This window comes from Crocodylus siamensis, chromosome 2 (genome assembly GCF_052110815.1).
Source record: "Crocodylus siamensis isolate JL-2025a chromosome 2, ASM5211081v1, whole genome shotgun sequence".
NCBI classification, from domain to species: Eukaryota; Metazoa; Chordata; order Crocodylia; family Crocodylidae; genus Crocodylus; species Crocodylus siamensis.
The window spans coordinates 95,870,922-95,891,964 of record NC_143396.1 but is presented as its reverse complement, the minus strand read 5'-3'; the positions used below and the strand labels follow the sequence as shown (position 1 = coordinate 95,891,964).

The following is a 21,043-nucleotide window of genomic DNA, read 5'->3' as shown; positions in this document are numbered from 1 at the left end:
AAGAAAAATACACCATTTTTATTGGTGGTGTCAGGCAAAAGAATGAAATACTGCTTGTTCCGAAATCACTTGGTGAAAATCAAATACAGGTATAGTTAGCAAAGAGGTATCATATGGGTACTTCCAATACAATCATGCATACCCATGACAACTTCCTTACTTGCCAAATGAATAAAGTTAAGTAGATTAGAATATTTTCCAGAACTTTGGAATTTCCTCTTTTCTTGAGCCAAAATTCCATAGAAGTTAGAAAGAGTAGGATACGCTAGGGTGTCAGTAAATTATTTCAAGTCAATCAATCACTGCTAATCTGAATCCCTTCAAATATAGCATTTATGCAAAGGGTAAGATAAGATATATTTTCTCCCATCATCATAGAAGATGAGAGGGCCACACAGGTCATTAAAAAAAGCCCCTGCACTTAGTGCAGGTTAAACTATCATTCCCCTACTATGTTATCTAATCTCTTTTCACATTTTTCACTGAAGGCACCCCTCAATGACCTCTTCCACTTCAGTTCCACTCTCTAATTGCCCCGCTCATTTCTAATCTAAAATTTGACATTGTTAGACACCTTTATTACAATACATTTGTGGTCAAGCCTTAATTTGTGCAGGTATTTGTTCATATCAGAGATCATTCCCTCTACTAGTATAAGGTGTATACATCTTTTCTTTTTCCTCCTTCTTCTCTTTAATTTTTGTACACTTTTTTACCTGCAGCCCTTACAAATACAAAATATGCCATATCCTCAAAAAATGGAAATCAGTAATACCCCATTTTACTTCTTTTACCATTTTTACCATGGCAGGGGGTGTCAACCAAGGGTATGTGTACCCCTAGGGGTACTTGGAAAGGTCATAGGGGTACACGCAAGTGGGCAGGGACAGCTCTGGGGCTCAGCAGCGGAGTTTCCCCCAACATGTTCCCACATGTCACCTCTTACCCAGAGGAAAGGGAGGGGTGTGCTGGGCAGCACCGGCCCCATGCAGCACACTGCAACACCTCCCCACCCCCTACCCCAGCTCCATCTCCTGACTGGCTGCAGGACCACTGCCCTCAACCAATAGCCAACAGTGAGAAGGCACCACCAGCCCCCCCTTGCCTGCAGGGCCACAAGGCACAGAGAGTCTGAATGGTGGGGAGGTGGGGGAGAGTGTGTATTTCTGTGCCTACTCCCAGGAGCAGGGTGGGGAGCATAAGGGCAGTAGTGCCCCACCATGGACAGATGTGGGGTGGAGGGGTTTACATGTGGCAGCTGCCACCACCACCCACCAGCTTGTGCCACCTTCCAGGATCAGGGCCAGGGTTGGGGGGCAGAAGGCAGCAGCACCCCTCTGCAGACTGCACAGGTGCCACCTGGCTAGCCAGACACAGTAGGGGGAGCTTGCACACAGTGGCCACTGCTGCCACCCACCACCCCACGCCACTGCTACATGCTGCCTTCCCGTGGCCAGTTGCATGTGCGGCTCTGTGGGCTGCTAACGGGTGGCATGTGATTGGCCAGGCATGAGACCCATCGGCAGCTTACAGAGCCACACGTGCAACTGGCCATTGGAAAGTGGCGCACAGAAGTGAAGAGTGGTGGCAGCAGCAGTGGCGCAGGGTGATGCAGGGTGCTGGCAGCAGCCACTGCATGTGACCCCCCACCCCCGCATCTGGCACCAGAAGGGGTACACTTGTTAAAAAAGGTTGAAAACCCCTGAAATATGGCATAACATGTTTGAACCAACTGAGGTTCTGGTTCAATGCTGAATTAGTGAACCAGTCTAATTGTTGTGTATTTCCTCTCTGAAAAAAGCAATAGGAACATAGACAACTTTGTTTACCCTATCTGCCTATCACACCAAGTCACTGTCCTAATCAAATAGCAAGGTAAAAAACAGTAATTTAACAATTCTATTCAAGGGGCCTAGGAAATAGATGCTTAGTGTTCTGCCTTTTACACTGGTCACTTCTATTAAAGCTCCTAACCTTCAAAAACCTCTTTAAAAAAAAGTCTCAAACTGGGCAACAAAAATGCAATCCCTGGGCACTTTTTCAAACGTTGGTACTTATGCTGTGCACAAAAAACAATGATAACCTCTGTTTTTACGTGCAAGGCTCCTCCATATTTTATTTTACTAAAGCTTGCTCTGCATTCCTGACACCCACCCTTCTCCCATTCTGACTGTTCACCTCACTTTGTTCTTGCCCCAGGTCACCTTGGCTTTATTGTTTTAAGTTCTCTTGCTATTTTGTCAAGCACTATTTCAATTCTCTTTTCTTTTTTTTTTTTTTTTGAGTCTGCCTCTATATTCTGTTTTTGATCTGCGATGGTTCCTTACAATTTCTTTATAACACCTGAATTCATCAACTGTCTCGAAACAAGAGATGTCAAAAATACAGCCCATGGAGATGGATCATTCGCCTCCCAGTGCTGGCCCCTTGCATTCAGGTCTCATCCCTGGCAGGCAGGATTCAGCACCTGCTGTGGTTGGTCTGAGGAGGGCACCGCATACTGCTCAGTCTGGGGCCAGAGCCAGTGCTGGATCTCGCATGCAGGACCAGGAAGGGGGGGGAGGCCTAGTCCAACCAATGGGGCTGGCCCCACACCACTCATCTGACTTACAGGGCCAGATGAGCTTGACACCTCATCTCTAAAGCAATAGCTTATATATCCACCTCTATACAACCTCTCCCCTACTGAGCAGTTTCACATCTAACTGTCCTTCTGAATTCTGGGATATCACAAAGTCAAATGAAAAGCACTGAAAATATCAGACAAACGTCCTGTCACCTTACAGTTCATCTCCTCTTCCTCCTGTGTATTTTCCCATCTCAACATGACAGCCCATTCAAAACTTAAGCTAACACTTTCTCACCTGGCAGTCAATGTACCTCTCTCTTCATCTTCCTCTCCCCTTCCATATTAAAATAATGCTTCTTGAGGTCACATTTAGTACTTTCCATAACTCTAATTAAGCCTTTATCATTCCCTACCCCAGCTTCTTCACCCTCCCCACAGTGTGTATTAGGGGTGCACCAATAAAGGTTTTCTTGGCCAATATTGATAGCTGATTATACCAGGCATATTGGCCAATACTGATCCAATTCACAGGAATGCAGCCTGGCAGCTTGGAGAGCAGCATCCTGCTGGTAAGTCGGGGAGGGGAAGGGGGGAGAAAGGTGTGGGAGGGGCAGATCAAGGCCTCCATGGAAAGTGAGAGGGTAGGGCAAGGGCAGAGGCTGGGGCATGTGCTGCCCAGGCAGGGCAGTGAATGGGATTTCAGAGTGGGGTACAGGAAGGAGCCACATGCGGCTCGTCCAGGGGACATGGGGGTGCAGCTCCCTGCTGCTGCCTGTACACCTGAAGGAGGCATGGGGGGCATCTATCTCCCCTAGATTTGTGGGCAGGGTGAGGGCAGGTTGCCTCCTGTGGACTCGGGGCCAAGGGCTGTACCAGCCTCTTCCAAGCAGGGGGGCTGGGCCATGGCTGGGCTTGGGGCAGGCTCAGCTGCATAGGGTGAGAGGTGGCAGTGCTAGGACAGGTGAATTTTGGGGTGGCTATAGCCCCCCAAGCCCTCCTACTGCCGCTCCTGCTCAGGATACTCCACTCTGCTGCCTTTCCCTCAGGAGCCCCACACAGGCAGCAGGCTCCCCCAGGGAAAGGCAGCAGAGTAGAGTGCCCCAAGCAGGGGTGGCACTGGGAAGGCTTAGGGGACTATAGCCACCCCAAAATTCACCACACCCCCTATAGCCACCCTTCTTGGTACCACCACTCCCTGCCCAGCACAGCTGAGTTCACCCCTGGTCTAGCTCCCTGGCTAGGAAGAGGTTGATGCAGCTCCTGACCCTGAGCCTGCAGCAGGCAGCCCACCCCATGCACAAATCTGGGCAGGGGCCCATACCCCGCCATGCCTCCTCTGGGGGTGCACACAATGACAGGGAGCCACCCCCTCCACCATCCCTGGATGAGTTGCCTGCAGCTCTGTCCCACACCCTGCACCAGGGTCCCATTTACCACCTGGCTGGGCAGTGCCTTCCCCTGCCCCTGCCCTAGCCCCACTCCCTCCCTCATTGTGAGGGCTTTGATCTGCCCCTTCCACGCCCTTTCTCTCCCCCACGACTCCTCCTCCCTACAGACTTACCAGCAAGGCGCTGCTCTCCATGCTGCCCATCAGCATTCCTGGCCATGTGCATGCATGCATGCATGCGCACAGCATTTATTGGTGAGATTATCTGCTACAGCAGCCAAAATAAGCTGATAATGTTAATTTTCCTTTTATCAGCGCTGATCCGATATGAATCGGTGCACCACTAACACACAACTCCCACATCAACCTTCCCATTTCTCTTATTTCATTCCTTTCTTTGAGCACTTTCCTAGGCATCTTCCAACATCAGCTCTCTCTCCGTTCACCATGCATCCATCTTTTCAACCCTCTCTTTGAAACTCAAGCCTACTAAGTTTCCTCCACACTGGTTAAAAGTTTTCAAACCCACCCATCATGTAAAGGAACTCAGCAAATCCCACCTATTTAAACTGCAAACACCTCAGAAATGGATTTGGTTTTCACATTGTCAGCACTTATGGGTGCTTGCTGTACAGAATAGTGGTGTATTTTTACAATGCTTTATTTATTCACTGGCAAAAACAAAACAAAATAAAAAACCCTTCATTAACGCAGAACTGATACCGCCTTGTGGAATTTGTTGCTTTTAGAGAACTTTGAATCCACTAACAATCTACCTTATATATCATGCTAAGATATAGTACTTGCGCTGCCCTACCTCCTCCCTCCATCCCTCCTCTCCAGCCAGACCAGAACTAGCACTGGGAATTGTCTGTAATGCTGACTGATGTAGCTGCTGGAGGTTCCCTGTCCCTGATGTGGCTAGGTCTCCTTAAAGCATGTCAATAAACCACCTTCGCCAGCTTTCCTCCAAGCTAGTTTCTGTCCCCAAGTGACTGTGGAGAAAGGGAAGGACTGCCTCGGAGGAAGAAGTTCCTCTCTTCCCTCAGATCCAAGCACAAACCTAGAAGGTAATGCTACTAGGTTTCCCTAGCTGTAATACCCTCTATTTCCCCAGCCACCCAAGGTATACTGCTTCCCAGCTTCCCACACATTTCTTCAAATCCACTCTCCCACTCTGTATTTAGCCTTCCAACCTTTCCCCATCTTCACAAATTCACAAAAGTTTAGGGCTGGAAGAGACCTTGTGAGATCATTGGGTTTAGCTCCCCTGCTCTGGGCAGGAAATACTCCTTACCATTCATCTTCCTAACTCTAGCCACAGCTCCTTCCCTGTCAACAAGCATTTTCACATGCAATTTCATATTAAAAATAGCCTGAGCATCTTCTAAATTATTTGATGCATTCAGATTATATTTCCCAAAAATAAAACTTCACCTAAGTGGTGTAATAGCCATAGCACATTCTCTTGAGTCTCTCAAGTCATGTGAATGCTGGCTGGTTAGAAACCTTCCTGACTGGTCACTAAGTATGTGCATGTTGCAATTTGTGCGCCAGACACTTTAAGATCACGTTTTCAATATTACTTCTGAAAAGAGGTATGGAGAGCTTTTCGCTAGCTGGGCGAGTGTTGAGCAACACAGACAAATATGGAATGAGAAGAGCCCTGACCTATGCCTCAGGTGCATGTCCAAAACGTTGGTTTAGGAAAGACTATTTTTTCAAGGGGTTGTTACATCTTGGAAGCCCCTTCCTCTCACTGATCCCGAACCTAAACCCAATCTATATCCTCACAAAGCACATCAAATCCAAGGTAATACTATTAAGCATGAGGATTTTAAACAGCAAAGGCTTTTCCTTATCCTTTCAACAGCAAAGGCTTTTCAACCTTTACTGCACCAGAACCAGGGCTCAAGTACACTGTTGTATAAAAGTTGTCATGAGTCCCTGCTTTGCTATATGCAGACTGCCAGCATAGGATCATTTTGAAAAGGTTTGGAGGGGTGAATTCTTTCTTTGGTTTTAAAGAAAAAGGGAAAGGTAGGTTACACATCCATCTGCAGAATCCAAGGCTTAGTGAGGTGTAAAGTGCCCCATTTACCTCAGTTGAGATGCTTTCAGATGGAAATGAATCTGAAACTGCAACCATGCAAATTTATGAGGGTGTTCTCATCCCCACTTTCTGGGTGCTTGAAAGCCTGGATAAGCAGAGGCCTGCCCTTTCACAGAGCATCCGGCAGCTTGTCTAACTTTATTCCCACCATGCAGTTCATCCAATAAAAAATATCATCTCCCAAAAAATCCTTGCCTTTCACATGCCTCTCTCACAGCTACAATATCACTCTAACATTACCTTTTCTTCATTTCGCACAGTCTCAATATGATACTCATGGTTTCACAAGCTTGTTTAAATTTTGACAACCACTTCTGAAGTTACTAATGAGACTTCCATCATCACTAACCAATATTAAAAATTTAATGGTCCAGTTTTTGGGTTTTTTTGGTCCCTAAATTAATTTGCTCTTTTTTGTCTCCTTTAATTATCAATAAAAAAAATCGTTGACTTCTTATTTTACACACAAAAAATAACAGGAACACTTCGAGCAATTCTTAGGTAAAAAATACATAGTTCAAAATATATAAGACAAGTTTTTAAAAAAATAGTGTCACTGAACAGTTCATTAGATAATATACAAATCTGTAAAAAAAATCCCCTGAAAAGTTGGGGATACCCTTCTCTTGACAAAACAAAACTCAGTCATATCATTTTTGTAGGACATGAGAAGGCAAAACTTGTTCATGTTCCAACCTAAAGGAGAACATCGTAAATAATCAGCATGCATGGTGAAAAGCCAAACTCATTTCAAAATGGACTATAATAATCTACCATAAATTTCCTTCAATCAGAATAGTGTCTTGCTTTGTTGCTTCCCTCTCATACTTATGCTCTCACTTACAGTATCTCAAAAGCCATTTATTAAGAAAATGTTTTATATTTGTGACAGTATAATTATGTAATCTTTCTTCAAGGAACCCCATGTTTACTTTTGTCCTCTAAACAGATTGGAGGAAGCCATGCCTGCAACATGCCTTAAATTCAGATGTGTGATGCTGTCAGAAGGGCCTGTTAAAGGAGGAAGACAGCAATTTAGTGCACTTATACATTCATAAACACCATGAGTGGAGCAGAGCTACTGTAATTTATGTACTTCAGATTCTGCAGTGAAGATTCATCAAGAAGCACCTTTACAAAACAAAAACAAAAAAATATTAACTGCAGACTTATTCTTCCTTCCTCAATTTCAGTGCATCTTGGCCCATGATGAAATCCAGGAATTTTATCCAGATGGCCAATAAAGCTCTGGCAATTCTTTGGTTTTCCACACAACCAAGAACAGGCTGGCAATCCTTTAATGAATAAATATGTAGTACTAAATACAAACCAGAAGCTAACCACTTTGTATTACAAGGAGCATTTTGATAAAAAGTAAGAGAAAACAAAAATGAATTACAGATCATGAGGCTGCAGGCTTATTTCCATGACATTGGATTGTTCAATTCCTTTAACCACTGCAAATCCTTACCTCTTCTTTAGTATCTTTAAATGATGATCTTGAGGAACGATTTCTGGAATCCAGAGACTTGGTTTCTTCTTGCTGCCCAAACAGCTCCTCAATTGTCTTTGTGTCAATCTGGTAGTGCTGTCTTCCGGCAATAGTCCAGATATTGGTTTTACCACGGACTTGCTCTTCTGGGATTGTTTTCCAAAAAAAACTCCGTATTCGTTTTTTTTTACTCTGGCGGCCATGCCCATTCAGGAACTGCAGTGGCAGAGACTGAGATGGCCCTGGTGGAGGAGGAGGAGGTGGAGGTGGTGGTGGTGGTGGTGGTGGAGGCAACCCTGGTGGTGGAGGTGGAAGGACAGCACCTGTGGACGGACATGGCGGTGGTGGTGCTGTTGTTGTATCTTCATTCATTAATCCAGTGGCAACTGAAATAGCTCCATTTTCTTTATCATTTACCAAAGAGAGACAATTCATAACATGCATTTTATAGTCTCTCCAGTAAGGAGAGTCCTACTTCCTTGTGTCTGTTTGAAACATGGAACAATGGAGTGGCAATTTCTGTCATATAGTGTCATACGTTAACACGACAGCAGCAAAAACAGTGCAAGATGAGCCCTGTATCATCTTCATTACCTATAACAAGAAACAGTGGTGAAGTTCAGAAAGGATTGATTGGATGGTTTTCCCTGATACTGTCAGCAACACAGCTACACAAATACAGACAAGTTCACGTACAGCAATTCTCAGTTATTTGGTTATTTTCATTTTTAATCTAAATGAGAAAAGATGCAGGCTTTTTTCAAAAAACACAATGTTCTCCATGTTTTCCCCTTTATCACTGAATCAAAATAATGAACAGCATATGTGGGATGATTCAACAAACTAGCATATTGCCTTTTTTTGCCTTTATATTTTTAATGTAATTTCATGAAAAAAATGTATGGAATCCAAGAAAAATCGCTGTTTAATAGGAGCACCCAATATTTACAATTACTATCTAAACCTTCTTTAAACAAATAAACAACCCCAGCATGCAACTTTTATTACTATTGTTCAGGTTATAATACATTTCCTAAAATTCACGCAACAGAAGACAGACTGCAATTTTATTAAGGGCACTTCTTTATAATTCACTGAAGTATCTAGGTTATTACCACTACTTCAATAAGCACAGGTACTAGTACAGATAGAAAAGAACAAAAGTAAGTGGAAATTATAATCTATACACCTTCCAGCTCTCTGTCCATGCAACACGGTAAACATTTACTCAAGAAACCTCATACATCTCCATTACCTCATTTGGTTGCTTAATCAGAGTTTTCAAATCTTTATGACAATGAGTTTACTTTTGATTTTGCCATATGGCAAATAAAACCAATGTCACTGACAACTGTTGGACCAATAGTCTTGCCTTTTTTAAAAAGCACAAGTTAATATTTGACAGTTCACTCATATTAATGAATAGCTTTCATCTCTGTTAGTAATTTTTCTCCCCCATAACACAAACCCAGGCCAATTAAGAATCCTATTGTTTAAAAACGTTATAGAGGCCATGATTAAATTGCACATTTGATCACATGGAGGTCACCAAAAGTGGAGGTATTGCACAGACAGAAATTAGATGAAAACTGCAGACTCAATACTAAGCAAACAGTAATCAGGAAACCTAACAGAAGTTGTAATGAGGCACTTGTGAAGTTGGGCAAGATTAAAACTAAATACAAGTTTGTCAGTGAATACACCTATCTACTTGGCATCGTTCCTCCCATTTGACAGAATGCAGATACACAGACAAGGCAGAACAACTTTCTGTCTTGTCATGACAAAAAGATGCCTTTTTTTTTTTTTTTTTTTTTGCCAGAGCTCTACTACTTCAGTGCACATGCATAAACAGACAAAAGTTACAGAGACAAGCCACAGCATGGATTCTTAGCTGGTGTTGTCTTAGCTCTGATGAAGTTAATGTAAATTGATAATATACTAGACCTCCTTTTTTCAGAAACATGTGTAATAACGTATCCAGTATCCATTTCTACTTCAAACGTTACGGGCTTGCTCATTTCACTTGGAATATCAGAGATATTCACAAATGTCGAAGACCCGGGATTTGATTTAGGAAAGGATAGATAGTCTTGTAACGAAGAGACAAAGGAAGGTGCCACATCACATACAAAAGGGCTATGTTTTCTCTAGGGACTGATACAAACTACATTAATCTTCTCCTGAGTTCCTGATTGGAATCAACTTGATATTTGAGGGTAGAGGTTGAAAAGAAACCTGTTAAGAAGTTAGGGATAAAGAGAGGGAGAGAAGGAGAAGAGGGTACAGATGATTTATCTCACTTATTGAAAAGTGGAAAATGTAGTCATAGTACAAAAATATCACTTGGATAAGCCATCAAACAGCCACTATTTTAACCATTAATTTGTTAAATAAAAAATAAAAATTTCCTGGAATTACACAAGAGCCTCATCTGGTAGTTTCTAATACATCTGAAAACATTAGAAAGAATCAGATCAAATCCTAATGAAATAGCAGGGATTCAACAGCTCATCTTACTCCTAAACTTAAATGTGGGAGAGTTGAAAAGAGACTTCTCGTACTGGCAAGGCTTAATCTCAGAGTTGTGAGGGGGAGGAAAAGGGAAGAGATAGGAAGGAGGAAAGAAGCTCGGGTGCCAATTAGATTTAGCAGGAAGAACCATTTTAAATCCACTAGAGCCTTCCACTGCTTTAGCCGGTGGCAATCCTGATAGACTGTCATCCAAAACCAGGATAGAGAGAAAAAAATCTGAATGGAGGTGTGAAAGAAAGGTCACCAAACACACAGCTATTGTCTTCCCATAGATAAGCAGGTCCAAGTGGCAAAGGTCACCTGCTCTTAATCTAAGCATAAAGTACTCTATGTAGTTCCTGAGGCTGAGACACTGAGATATAAAAATTCCATTCCCTCTGCCTGGCTCAGAGAACTAGCTTGGAGATGCACCCTAATACCGCCAGATATGGCGTGGGTGCGAGAGAGAGAAACTGCCAGACTGAGACACTGTCTGCATAGCTTGTTGGTATCAGCAGGTGGTCCCTACCCCCCGCCCAGCAGAAGTGCAGAGAGGATGAACTCGTTCTCTCTCTCTCTCACACACGCATACAAATACCAACTGCTGTGGAAGCAGGATCACATCCTAAAAACGTAACGTCAGCCAAATAAAGTTCTCTCTAAAAGCCCTTTTCTAAAACTTCAGATGGAAGACGGGAAGACATAAAAGCAACATGTAAGACTACCAACATTTTAAGTTCATCATTTGCTACATTCAAGCTATACTGAGTTTGTGCAATGTGTTCTGTGAATATCTGTTACATCCAAACAATGTTGAGCAGGAAGAAATGTTATGAAATGTCTTTTGTGCATGTTTAATAATGTCTAAATAGACATTTAATGCATGCTTAATACCTCCATAGACCTGCCAGCAAAACTTCTGAAAAGAAAAACTAATATTTTAATTCAATGAAGCATTTTATAACACTCAATATCCTCTGGTATAAAATTTAACCTGTAAATGAGCTTTTAGAAAACATTAAAAAAAAACTGTAAGCAACTGTTTTCCACTTCAGAGGACAGGCAGTCTAAAGGCTGGTTCCCTAACAAAAATCACTGCATCCGTGAGGGATGTAAGTGGTATTTGCATATGCACATCAGCCAGTGAAATGCCCACTGAACCTCCAGAGATGTATTATATCTCATCCAGTACACCAAATGCCCTGATGGAAAATATGTAAGAGAAACCAAACAACTGTGTACCAGAATGACTGCACACCGAAAATCCATGAAAGACAAAAATATCCAATTACCTGCGGGTGCACGCTTCTCACAAGACAATCACTCCCTCTCCGACCTCTCGGTTCTAATCCTCAAAGGAAACTTACAACACTTTTCCTAGACGAGCTTATGAATTTCAGTTCATAAATCTGCTGAATACAAAAAATCATGGACTTAATACAAACACTGGATTTATGACACATTATAACCTGCCTGACACCTGACACACCAGGCAGGCACCCTGCCTCAAGCTGACCACCTGTGTTCCTTTTTCCCTCCTTCCCCCCCCACACCTCTAGAGACCCATTGTCTTCTAAACTCCCACTCATTCCCATTTTCACAGATATCTTGTTTACTTTAGCTTCTTTTCTACCTTAGAGAACATATAACAGGAGTAGAGTCTGTCAGTACCTGAAGGAGGGTGCTTGTACCCGAAAGCTTGCAAAGAACTTTTTTCCAACTATTTAGTTGGTCTAACAGGATATCACATCTACCCAAAGAGCCTTGCCTGCCACTGAACAAAGCGCATCTTAGAGTCATACCGTAAGATACTGCTCTCTTTAGTGCAGCGTGCTCAACCCCCAGCTGGCAGACCAGATCCAGCCTGTTAAGTCACATCATCTGGCCCGTGGCACCCGCTACGGGTCCGGAAATTGCCACTGCTCCCCTGCCGCCAAATTTCCAAGACTAGCGCAGCTGGATCAGGCCCATGGATTGGATCCAGCTCATGGACCGACACAGCACAGCTCATCCGGTCTATGGCACCAGCAATTGGGCAGTGCAGCTTTGGCGCATCCCTGTTAGTTCCTACCTGCTGTATTTCTGGGTATGGTATGCATCAAACTACCATAAACAGCACTGCCTTTGACGCCACAGCCCGTAGATGTCTGGATTTCAACAGCAGCTATATAAAATGAGTCAACGGAGCAGCTAGTTGCTCAACCCCAGGCACAGCCACTGCCAACACCAGCAGGTTGATCCTGCTGACATGGGTTATTAAGAGGCTCAAGCGATTACAATTTAGAACGTGACCACTTCCTAGGCGCGCATCCCAAGAAGGTTCGCCTACGAAACGTGATCCTTAAATGCCAGCCCAAACCCTGCTCAAGTCAAGCCTCCTAGACAGAGTTTGCTGCGGGGGCAAGAGGAGCTGTGCTGTACAAGGAGTTTAGATTTGGACACTGGATTTCACGCTGGGGAAGGCGGCTTGGGGCTGGGCTGGGTTCGGGGGGGGCAGAACAACTCTCCCAGGGTTAACAACTAGGGCAGGAGCTGGCAACATTTTTCGACAGAAAACACCCACAAACTTGGCTTGTAAGATGTTGGGGTGCCAAGGGCAGACAGCAGGGAAGCTGCAAGGGCCTGATCCGTGTCGTGGCAGTGCAACCCCTTCCCCGCCACCTGCCCGAGGTGCGCGTGACAAGCCAAATGCCTTTGCTTGCTGCGGGGGCTGCCTACCCCTGAGCTGGGACTTCGCCTGGGGCAAAGTAGAAGGGGGTGGGTGGGTCTGTCCTTTGTGCTTGTAAAATGTGGGAGCGTGTGTCCCTACGTGTCTGTCCAGCTGCGTGCATGTCTGCTTGTCCCCCTGTGCCCGTGTCCGTCTGTCGGGGCGTGCGTGCGCGCGCCTGATTCCAAGCGCGTGTCCCTTTGTCCCTCTGCGTCCCTGCGTGTGTCCGGCTCTCGGGGGCCGTGTGCGCCTGCCCCCATGTCGGTCTGCGCAGGGCACGCGGGGTCGGGCGGGAGGGAGGAGCGGGGATTGCACCTACCTGCTGCCGCGGCCGCCTCGCTCGCTCGCCGCCGTCTGCGGGCGGCTCCCGGCCGGGCCCCACGCCCGCGCCCGCTGGGCAGAGCTGACCCGCCCCCAGCCCGGCCCCGCCCCGCACAGGTGCAGCAGGGGCATCCTACTGCCCAGCCTCCGCCTCAGCCGCGGCACCGCACCGCGCCGCACCACCTACCTGTGCCCGCTGCTCCCGGCTCCCTGCAGCCGCGGCCGGCAGGCGGGCGGCGGGCGGCGCGAGGGGAAGGAGGGGACTGGGAGGAGGGGGAGCAGCCGCGCAGGCGCCGGGCGGGGCTGGGCCAGGTGACAGCGCGGCCCCCGCGCAGCCTCGGGCCGGGAGCCGCCGCGGGCGGGCGGACAATAGCGGGGCGCTGAGGGGTGGGGGTGGGTGTCCACGCGCACGCTCAGCACCGAGCCCCTCTCCTCCACACGCGCCTTCCCGCCGCGAAACCCGCCCCCCGCCGAAAGGGCGCGTCCCGTCTCCCCATTTTTCCGAGCTCGTCTTGCCCGGTCCTGCCGAGTGCGAGCGCAGGGGAAGAGCCTTCGCTCAACACGGAGAGGGCAGTCGAAATCAAGCGGGAGGTGAGCGGTGTGCCGGCCCTAAAACGTCCCTCTGGGACATGGCATTCAGGCCCTCCAGCCTTCAGGGAGTGGTGGGACGGCAGACATGGAGACACCGAGGTGTCCACACAGGCCTTGCAGGTTTAATCCATGGGCAACCGGTGCCTCCCGAGTCCAGGGGGCACCTGCAGGAGCGGGGACAGGGCTGGCATGCACGCGCCGAATCAGCGGCAGGGACAGCCCTGCCAGGGGGGACATGTGCCCCTTCTGCCCAAAGCCATTGGCACCTTACAGGCTTATTTAACTGCTGCCCCAGCTGCAAGGAGTATAGGCTACTGCAAATTAAGAGAGCAGGCAAACCAACCTGACTTTAAAAAACACCCCCAAAATTCAAATATTGGCAAAAGAAACACGCCGAAGAGGGCTGGTGTTAGAGGAGGCCAAGAAGACACAAGAAAGATTAAAATGTGCCTGTAGGAGGCAGAGATGCTTCTGAAACAATTAACATAATAATGATTTTATAAGTTTGAGGTTTGTTTTTTTTTAAAGGTTGATAAAGAACTCTAACCAGTCACAGTAAGCAATCATGAAGAACAGGATCATTGAGATATTTATTATAAATAATGGGAAAGAAATGAGTGGCTATTTAGATACTTAATTACCTGTAATTTTCAATGATAAAACAAAACCTTATGCACATACTTAGTTTTTTGCCCTAGGAGTAGTGCTATAATCCAAGACAATAATACCATACAGACTGCATACAATTAAGCACTCACCTCACTGTGGGGTTAAGGCCTCCCTCTAAATAACCTCCATTGTGGGGGCAGCATTATTGTTGTTTCATTTGTTATTTGATCCCACCCGTGGCAGTCACTTATATCACTCTTCTTTTGGCTAAGGTCTGTCATGGGAGAAAATGCATCAGGGAAGATTGACTACATTTAATAAGTGACTAACATAGACATGGATATCACTGTAACTAGTTATGTAGAAACAGGATAAAAGCCACCAAAGTATGTTTTCCCCATAAACAAACCCCACCTAGAAGGTAATGAATTTTTGGAGAATTTTTTACAACTTCTTACTTATTTCCAGATAAGCATCACCTTTCCCACTCATATATCAAAGTACCTCCTCCCACACTTCCCGCATGGGTCATACCCATGATCCCAGAAACCAACACCATCTGAAAGTAGGTAGGCAAAGCAGGCATGTGAATGAATATACAAAGGAATGACCAGAAATAGGTTAAGATCACACTGTGTCCAATTCTTACTGAAACAGGAAATTCCAGTACCCAATCTTTGTTGGGGGAAAGGGCAGTAACAGCACTTGAAATGCTTATAAGTGGATAAGCTTACTGCTAAAGTTATATCAATAACTGTGTAGACACATTTAGTCTAGAATAAATAAAATTTCTACATAAGGAATTGCACAGAACCAGGTCCCTGCATTGACAATCCTAAAGCTCCGGAGAGCTTTAAATGGGCTTGTGAGCATGTGGGTCTATTCGCCTCCCCTTTATCCCGTTATGATCACCGGGACCACTGCCTCATCTTCACTCCCTCTCTCCTGCCACATCTTGATGTTATGCTATACTTTGGGAGGATGGATGATGTCTAGAGTGTTGGTTGGACTAAGGAGGGTTGGTCTTCTAGGCTCTACCAGCCCTACACCCTGCCCCTTTCCTCTCAGGTGACAAATCATACTTGTCTGCTGACAACGAGAGTGAGTCACTGAATCTCAGCTTCTTCCCAGCCTGGTTTGGTTACTGACTCTATAACAGGTTGATAGCCATTCCCTCTAGACAGGTCTCTCTCTTTGATGTTCCAGTCTAGTCTGGGGTCACCTTCCTTCTCCCTGGGGTTGGCAGATCTTGGGTGGTGAAATCTCACCCCGCCCGTCTCCAAGATCCTCAACTAGGCAGCTCTGTAGATCCCAGGCATATGTCCTATAACGTAATTAACTCAGATGCACAGAGGATCTAACTTTCCTCTGCTATGTCTTCCTTGCCTGGGTGTGCTAATAAAAAACAAAAACAAAAAAAACAGGCTCTTGCTCCCTTGTTTGTATTACATTTTTTGGAAGAAAAAACCTTGGGTTCCAGGTTCAAATGTCTGGCTCAGCTCCCTCTAGCTGGCCCGAACCTGGTGAGTTTATTCAGTCCATCCAGGTAAATCCCTCCTTTTCCTGAACTATCTAATGGTCTCTTGAGGCTAACCCTGTCTCTGGGATCAGTACATGCCCTATTCTTGGTGGGATCAGTGCCCTTTTCCCTGGACACTCCCTCCAACTTGTGGATCCACCCACCACTACCCCACCACCCAATGTTACTTATCATGCTCAATGGGTTGGGATGGTCATTCACTCGTGGTCACAGTATGCTGGTGTCCCAAAAGTGTTCAGCTGGCTGAATCTCTAGTGTGGCAGTGTCCTCTTCCAGTTCTGCTGCACTGTCTTTGTTCCCTTGAACACCAAATGCCAAACCTCTCTTGGCATCCTCCTTTTAAACTGTGTGGGTGGGCTTCCTCTGGGCCATCAGCAATGGCTATCGAGGCACATGTTCCCCGGACCCTGGAACCAGTGTGCCACTCCAGTTTTCTCCCCTGAAGCTCTTTTTGGCATGCCAGGGAAGTGTGGTCTATCCAGACCCTGCTGGGTGAGTTCTCTTCCCTCCAAAGTTCTTTTCCAGCATGCCAGGCAGCATGGCTTGCCTGGACCCTGATGGGTGAGTTTTCCCCTAGAGCTTGTCTCCAATGCACCGGGGAAGCACTGCTTGGCCAGACCCCTCTGGATGAATTTTCTGCTGGTACTGCCTCTCCCATGGGAGTCTAGGAGGTGCTGTGTCCCAGCTCCTGCTACAGGACTTTACTACAGTTTGTAGTGGGAAAACACTGTCTATTTGTCTGAACTGTTAGTATTATGTCCTTCCTTACCTACTGATAATTTGAAAGCTTTATGCAGGAAGAAATAGGTCACATGCATGCTTTTTATAATTATTCAAATACACTGATCTAGGAGACACAGTTCAAGAAAATAATTAAATTTACAAAATAAAGTTACACTCTACAAATACCTGTGGAGTAGAGGTGAAGCAAAGTAATTTGCTTGAATAAGGAACCTCAGAGTACATACAAACACTGCTTACATCCAGAGGGGCATATACACATGTGCTTTGCAGTGCCTCAAAGGCTTTTGAGGCACCACAAAACACCTGCAGCACATGCAAAAATGTTATCTCTGCTGCATATTTGCAGCATGGAGCCAAAATTAGATGTTGGGGAAATCCTGGTATCCAAAACAAAAAGGATCCAAAGAAAGCAGGGGAGCACATCTGGCGGCACATCTGGCTGCACATCTTGAGTGTGCCACCTGAAACCAGAGCCTGGCTGGCTGGAGCCAAGCTCCAGCTGTTGACCAGGCTCCATGCACCCAAATCACCACCACTTTAGCCCCAGGAGGCCCCCAGGTGCTGGCCCTAGCCTCCTCTATCCCACCCGTGGCAATTTGCCATGTACCAGAGCAGGGGTGTTCCCTGGGAACAAGTAGCAGCAGCACAACTATGTGACACTGCTGTTTGTCCCCAAGGAAGTACATGTGTGTTCTCATCTAGATGTGCCCCTTCAGGGTGTGTCTACACATGCATTAACATGCTTTAGTTAATGCACATTAAATCTAGCACCTCTATTGTGAGGCATTAGGAAAATGTGCATTAGCCGTCCTAATGCGCATTAACTAAAAAGCATGTTTTTTTAATGATGCTTTAATACACATTAAAATAGACTAATGCACATTAAAGAGCATATGTAGATGTGTCCTCAGCCTCTTGTGGGAGATTTTCAGGATTTTTCTCCCAGAACAAAACAAGCCACTCAGGAGGAAAAATAACCAAGGGACATTCAATGTTAAGTCACACTCAGGAAAATGTCCCCTTCTGAGAGAAGCCACAGCACACTCCTCCAGCATCCTAGGGTGCTTGGCTTTTGGCCCCCCCCTCCCCGATACTGTGTGTAGTTCAAACTGTACTCTACTACTCCAGCTGAGCAAGGAGCAGAATGCTGTCCCTTCACAAACCTACATTGTACTGTGCTGCAGGGAGACAAACTGACTGTGAGCAGCCTGGCTCAGTCATTCAGAGCTGCCCTGTGCACTGCTGCCATTCTGTTGCTAGACAGACTAAGGGAGGTTGCAGAACATGCTAAGATGTGTGCCAAGAGCTCGGTGTTTGAATGTCTGTTCAGGCATCTCCAGGTACATTTTTCTGCCAGGAGAACAAACTGAGGAGAATTCTTTCAGGTCATTTGAACATGTGTCTGCAGCCAAAGATTCCTCCTCCCTTTGAACCCTCTTCTCCCACCCAGGTGTCCAGTAGGAATTGATAGGGTTTCTCAGGAGGCTTTTTTCATGTAGAAGCTCAAGAACCCAAAAATGACCAGTGATGGAATAGTTGTGATCTGCATAGGATGAGATATATTTTCCATTCTCCTGGAAGACAGGGCATGATTATGTCTGTGCAAAGTGCAACCTGGCAACACTGCTGGAAGACAAGGTTCAAAGACAGGAAGAACAATTGTCAATCCACTGTAACATTAGGAAGAGTGAAGACTTCCAGACAGAAGTTATGATCTGGTGTTGCAGACACAGCACTGTCCTCTCCAATTCTTCAATGCAAGAGAGACTGAACAACAGAGAAGATATGTGATGACATGTGACCTTCAGAAGGAAGACAACTAGTACACACCAAATTACTGGCAGTCCTTGGACTTACGACACAATTGGTTCCTGAAAACTGCATCTTAAGTTGAAATGTTGCAACTTGGAACCAATTTTCTCATAAGAAACAATGTTATAAATGGGAGATTGGTTCCTGAACCAAGGCCCAATACCCTGTTTTCACTAACAACACCCCAGAATTTTGTACTCGATCAATTATAGATGAGTAACATTAATGTATTTATATTGTAAATAGCAATCATATTGATTTGGACTTCTTTGAGATGACTTTGCTGGATTTTTTGAAAGGTTTTTGGCTGGAGTCTTATCAGGAGTCTTGGCTGCAGGTTTTTCTGGAGTCTTGTCTGCTTGCTTAAAGAAAGTGTCCAAGGAAGTTTGGACAGGTGTTCTCCAGGGAGATGAGTGACGCAGCAAACTTGTTTGTTTGTGTGGCATTGCATCGGACTCAAGTGTTCTAAAGTCAAAACTGACACCCTGTTTCAACCTTATGATGTCAATTTATAAATGTTGTAAGTCGAGAACTGCCTGTAATGGCAAAGATAAGAAATGTATCCTCTTGACCAGAAGGCAGGAATCACATAGCTGAGGAATGGGATATGGCAATTGTAGAATGATAACTGGAAGTGGAGGAGGAGAGGACAGGGACTTCCTACTGAGGGGGCTGCCTGAGGCACCCATCTGCTATCAGTTTAGGAATCTTGAGAGGTGTGTGCTGCGTGGTCAGAGCTTGAATTCAGAATATGACAGATTGCTGAGACGCATGAGGCCTTCAGGCCACTACCTCTCCCTACTCATCCCCGTAGACACCAGTGATACTGGCAAGAATTACCACAATGGGAATAAAGGAAGCTGGGGTGTTGTTTGTTTTCACATTGCTTTTCTTTGTGGAAGAGAACAGGCCAGGATAAGATTACTATGTCATCGAAGTGGGAAGGTGGTATCAGCAGAAGGGTGCTTTCTGGCTTGGATAATGCCCAATGTCTATTTTCCTTTGTTCATCACAAAAAAACAACAAAACAAAACATAATCCTGCCACCAGGTGACTAGCAGAATTCACAAACAAGGGGAAAGGACACTGATTATGAGTAAAGAATGCACCAGAAAATCTTTGGCTAATTTAAATGACTTATTTCAGCAAGGCCTAATGGAATCTGCTTCAGGTTACAATAGGAATTGACTGAGGAAGTCTCCAAACCCCTGTGTTACCTTACGGATAACAGGCAGTCATGGGGGATGGAGAAGGGCTAACAGATTTCCTAACTTTAAAAGAGGATCCAGGGAGTTGTAAGACTGGTCACCCTGACTTCAATATCTGGGAAGTCCCTTGAGCAAGCGATAAAACAAACATTAAAATCTGTCAATGTCTAGAAGATGAAGGGATGATCATTAGTAGCCTACATGGATTTTTAATAAATCATGAAAAACTTTACAAACTTTGACAGGTTAGCTAATTTGGTGGAGGAGGGGAATGCTTTGAATACAACATGTCTAGACTTTGGTAAGGCTTTTGATGGTCTCATGTATCAGTTTTGCAGGCAAGCTGGAGAAACATGGGATAGGTGAAATTACCATTTGATTGATTTACAGTTAGATCACAGCTACAAAAATGCCAAACTGGCTAGAAGCCCTTAATGGAATTTCACAAAGGTATGTTTTAGGGCCAAAAGATTGTTAACATTTTTATTAATGATTTAGTAGTTGGACGAGAACGTACAGATCACACGTGCAGACAACACAATACCAAGAGGAGCTGCAAACACATTGGAGGATGGGGTTAAAAAAAATCTTGAAAAATTGGAAGACATGATAGAACCTTTATACTCATAGTTTCATAGCTTCATAGTTTCTAGGGTTGGAAGGGACCTGAGCAGATCATCTAGTCCGACCCCCTGCCATGGCAGGAAAGAGTACTGGGGTCAAACGACCCCAGCAAGATGTTCATCTAACCTCCTCTTAAACACCCCCAGGGTAGGAGCCTGCACCACTTCTCTTGGAAGCTGGTTCCAGACCCTAGCTGCCCTGACTGTGAAGTAGCGCCTCCTGATATCTAGCCTAAACCTACCCTCTGCCAGCTTGTAACCGTTATTCCTGGTCACTCCTGGCAGTGCTCGGGGGAACAGTGACTCCCCCAATGTCTGCTGATCCCCCCTGACTAGTTTATAACAGGCCACAAGATCCCCCCTCAGCCTTCTCTTGTGGAGGCTGAACAGGTTCAGGTCCCATAGCCTCTCCTCATAGGGCCTGCCCTGTTGTCCCCTGATCATACGAGTGGCCCTCCTCTGGACCCTCTCCATGCTGTCGACATCCCTCTTGAAGTGTGGTGCCCAGAACTGGACGCAGTACTCCAGCTGCGGCCTGACCAGTGCCGCATAGAGGGGGAGGATCACCTCTTTGGACCTGCTTGAGATCCATCTGTGGATGCATGCCAAGGTGCGGTTGGCCTTCCTTACTGCCTCTCCACACTGCCGGCCCATGTTCATCTTGGAGTCAGTGATGACCCCCAGATCTCTTTCCGCCTCCGTGCTGACAAGAGGGGAGTTCCCTAACCTGTAAGTATGGTGCCGGTTGTTCCTCCCGAGGTGCATCACCTTGCACTTGTCTGTGTTGAAACCCATCCTATTCTCATCCGCCCA

The 21,043-nt window shown here is 45.8% G+C and overlaps 1 protein-coding gene across 7 annotated transcripts in view; it reads right to left on the bottom strand.

The window, feature by feature from the left end:
* Positions 1–13,459, bottom strand: part of FHDC1 (FH2 domain containing 1) — a 50,733-nt gene extending 37,274 nt beyond the window's left edge. Inside the window, exons 1-3 of one of the 7 annotated variants that reach the window (XM_090036419.1) lie at positions 13,291–13,459; positions 11,368–11,487; positions 7,541–8,155 (exon numbers count right to left, since the gene is read on the bottom strand). In XM_090036419.1, coding sequence (XP_089892545.1) covers positions 7,541–8,005 — 465 coding nt within the window. In that variant the 5' untranslated portion in view covers positions 8,006–8,155; positions 11,368–11,487; positions 13,291–13,459. Of the gene's footprint in view, positions 1–7,540; positions 8,156–11,367; positions 11,488–13,101; positions 13,150–13,290 lie in introns of those variants that run through there. The other 6 variants (XM_090036418.1, XM_090036420.1, XM_090036422.1 and 3 more) reach the window with 6 other exon arrangements.
* Positions 13,460–21,043: the final 7,584 nt, after the last annotated feature.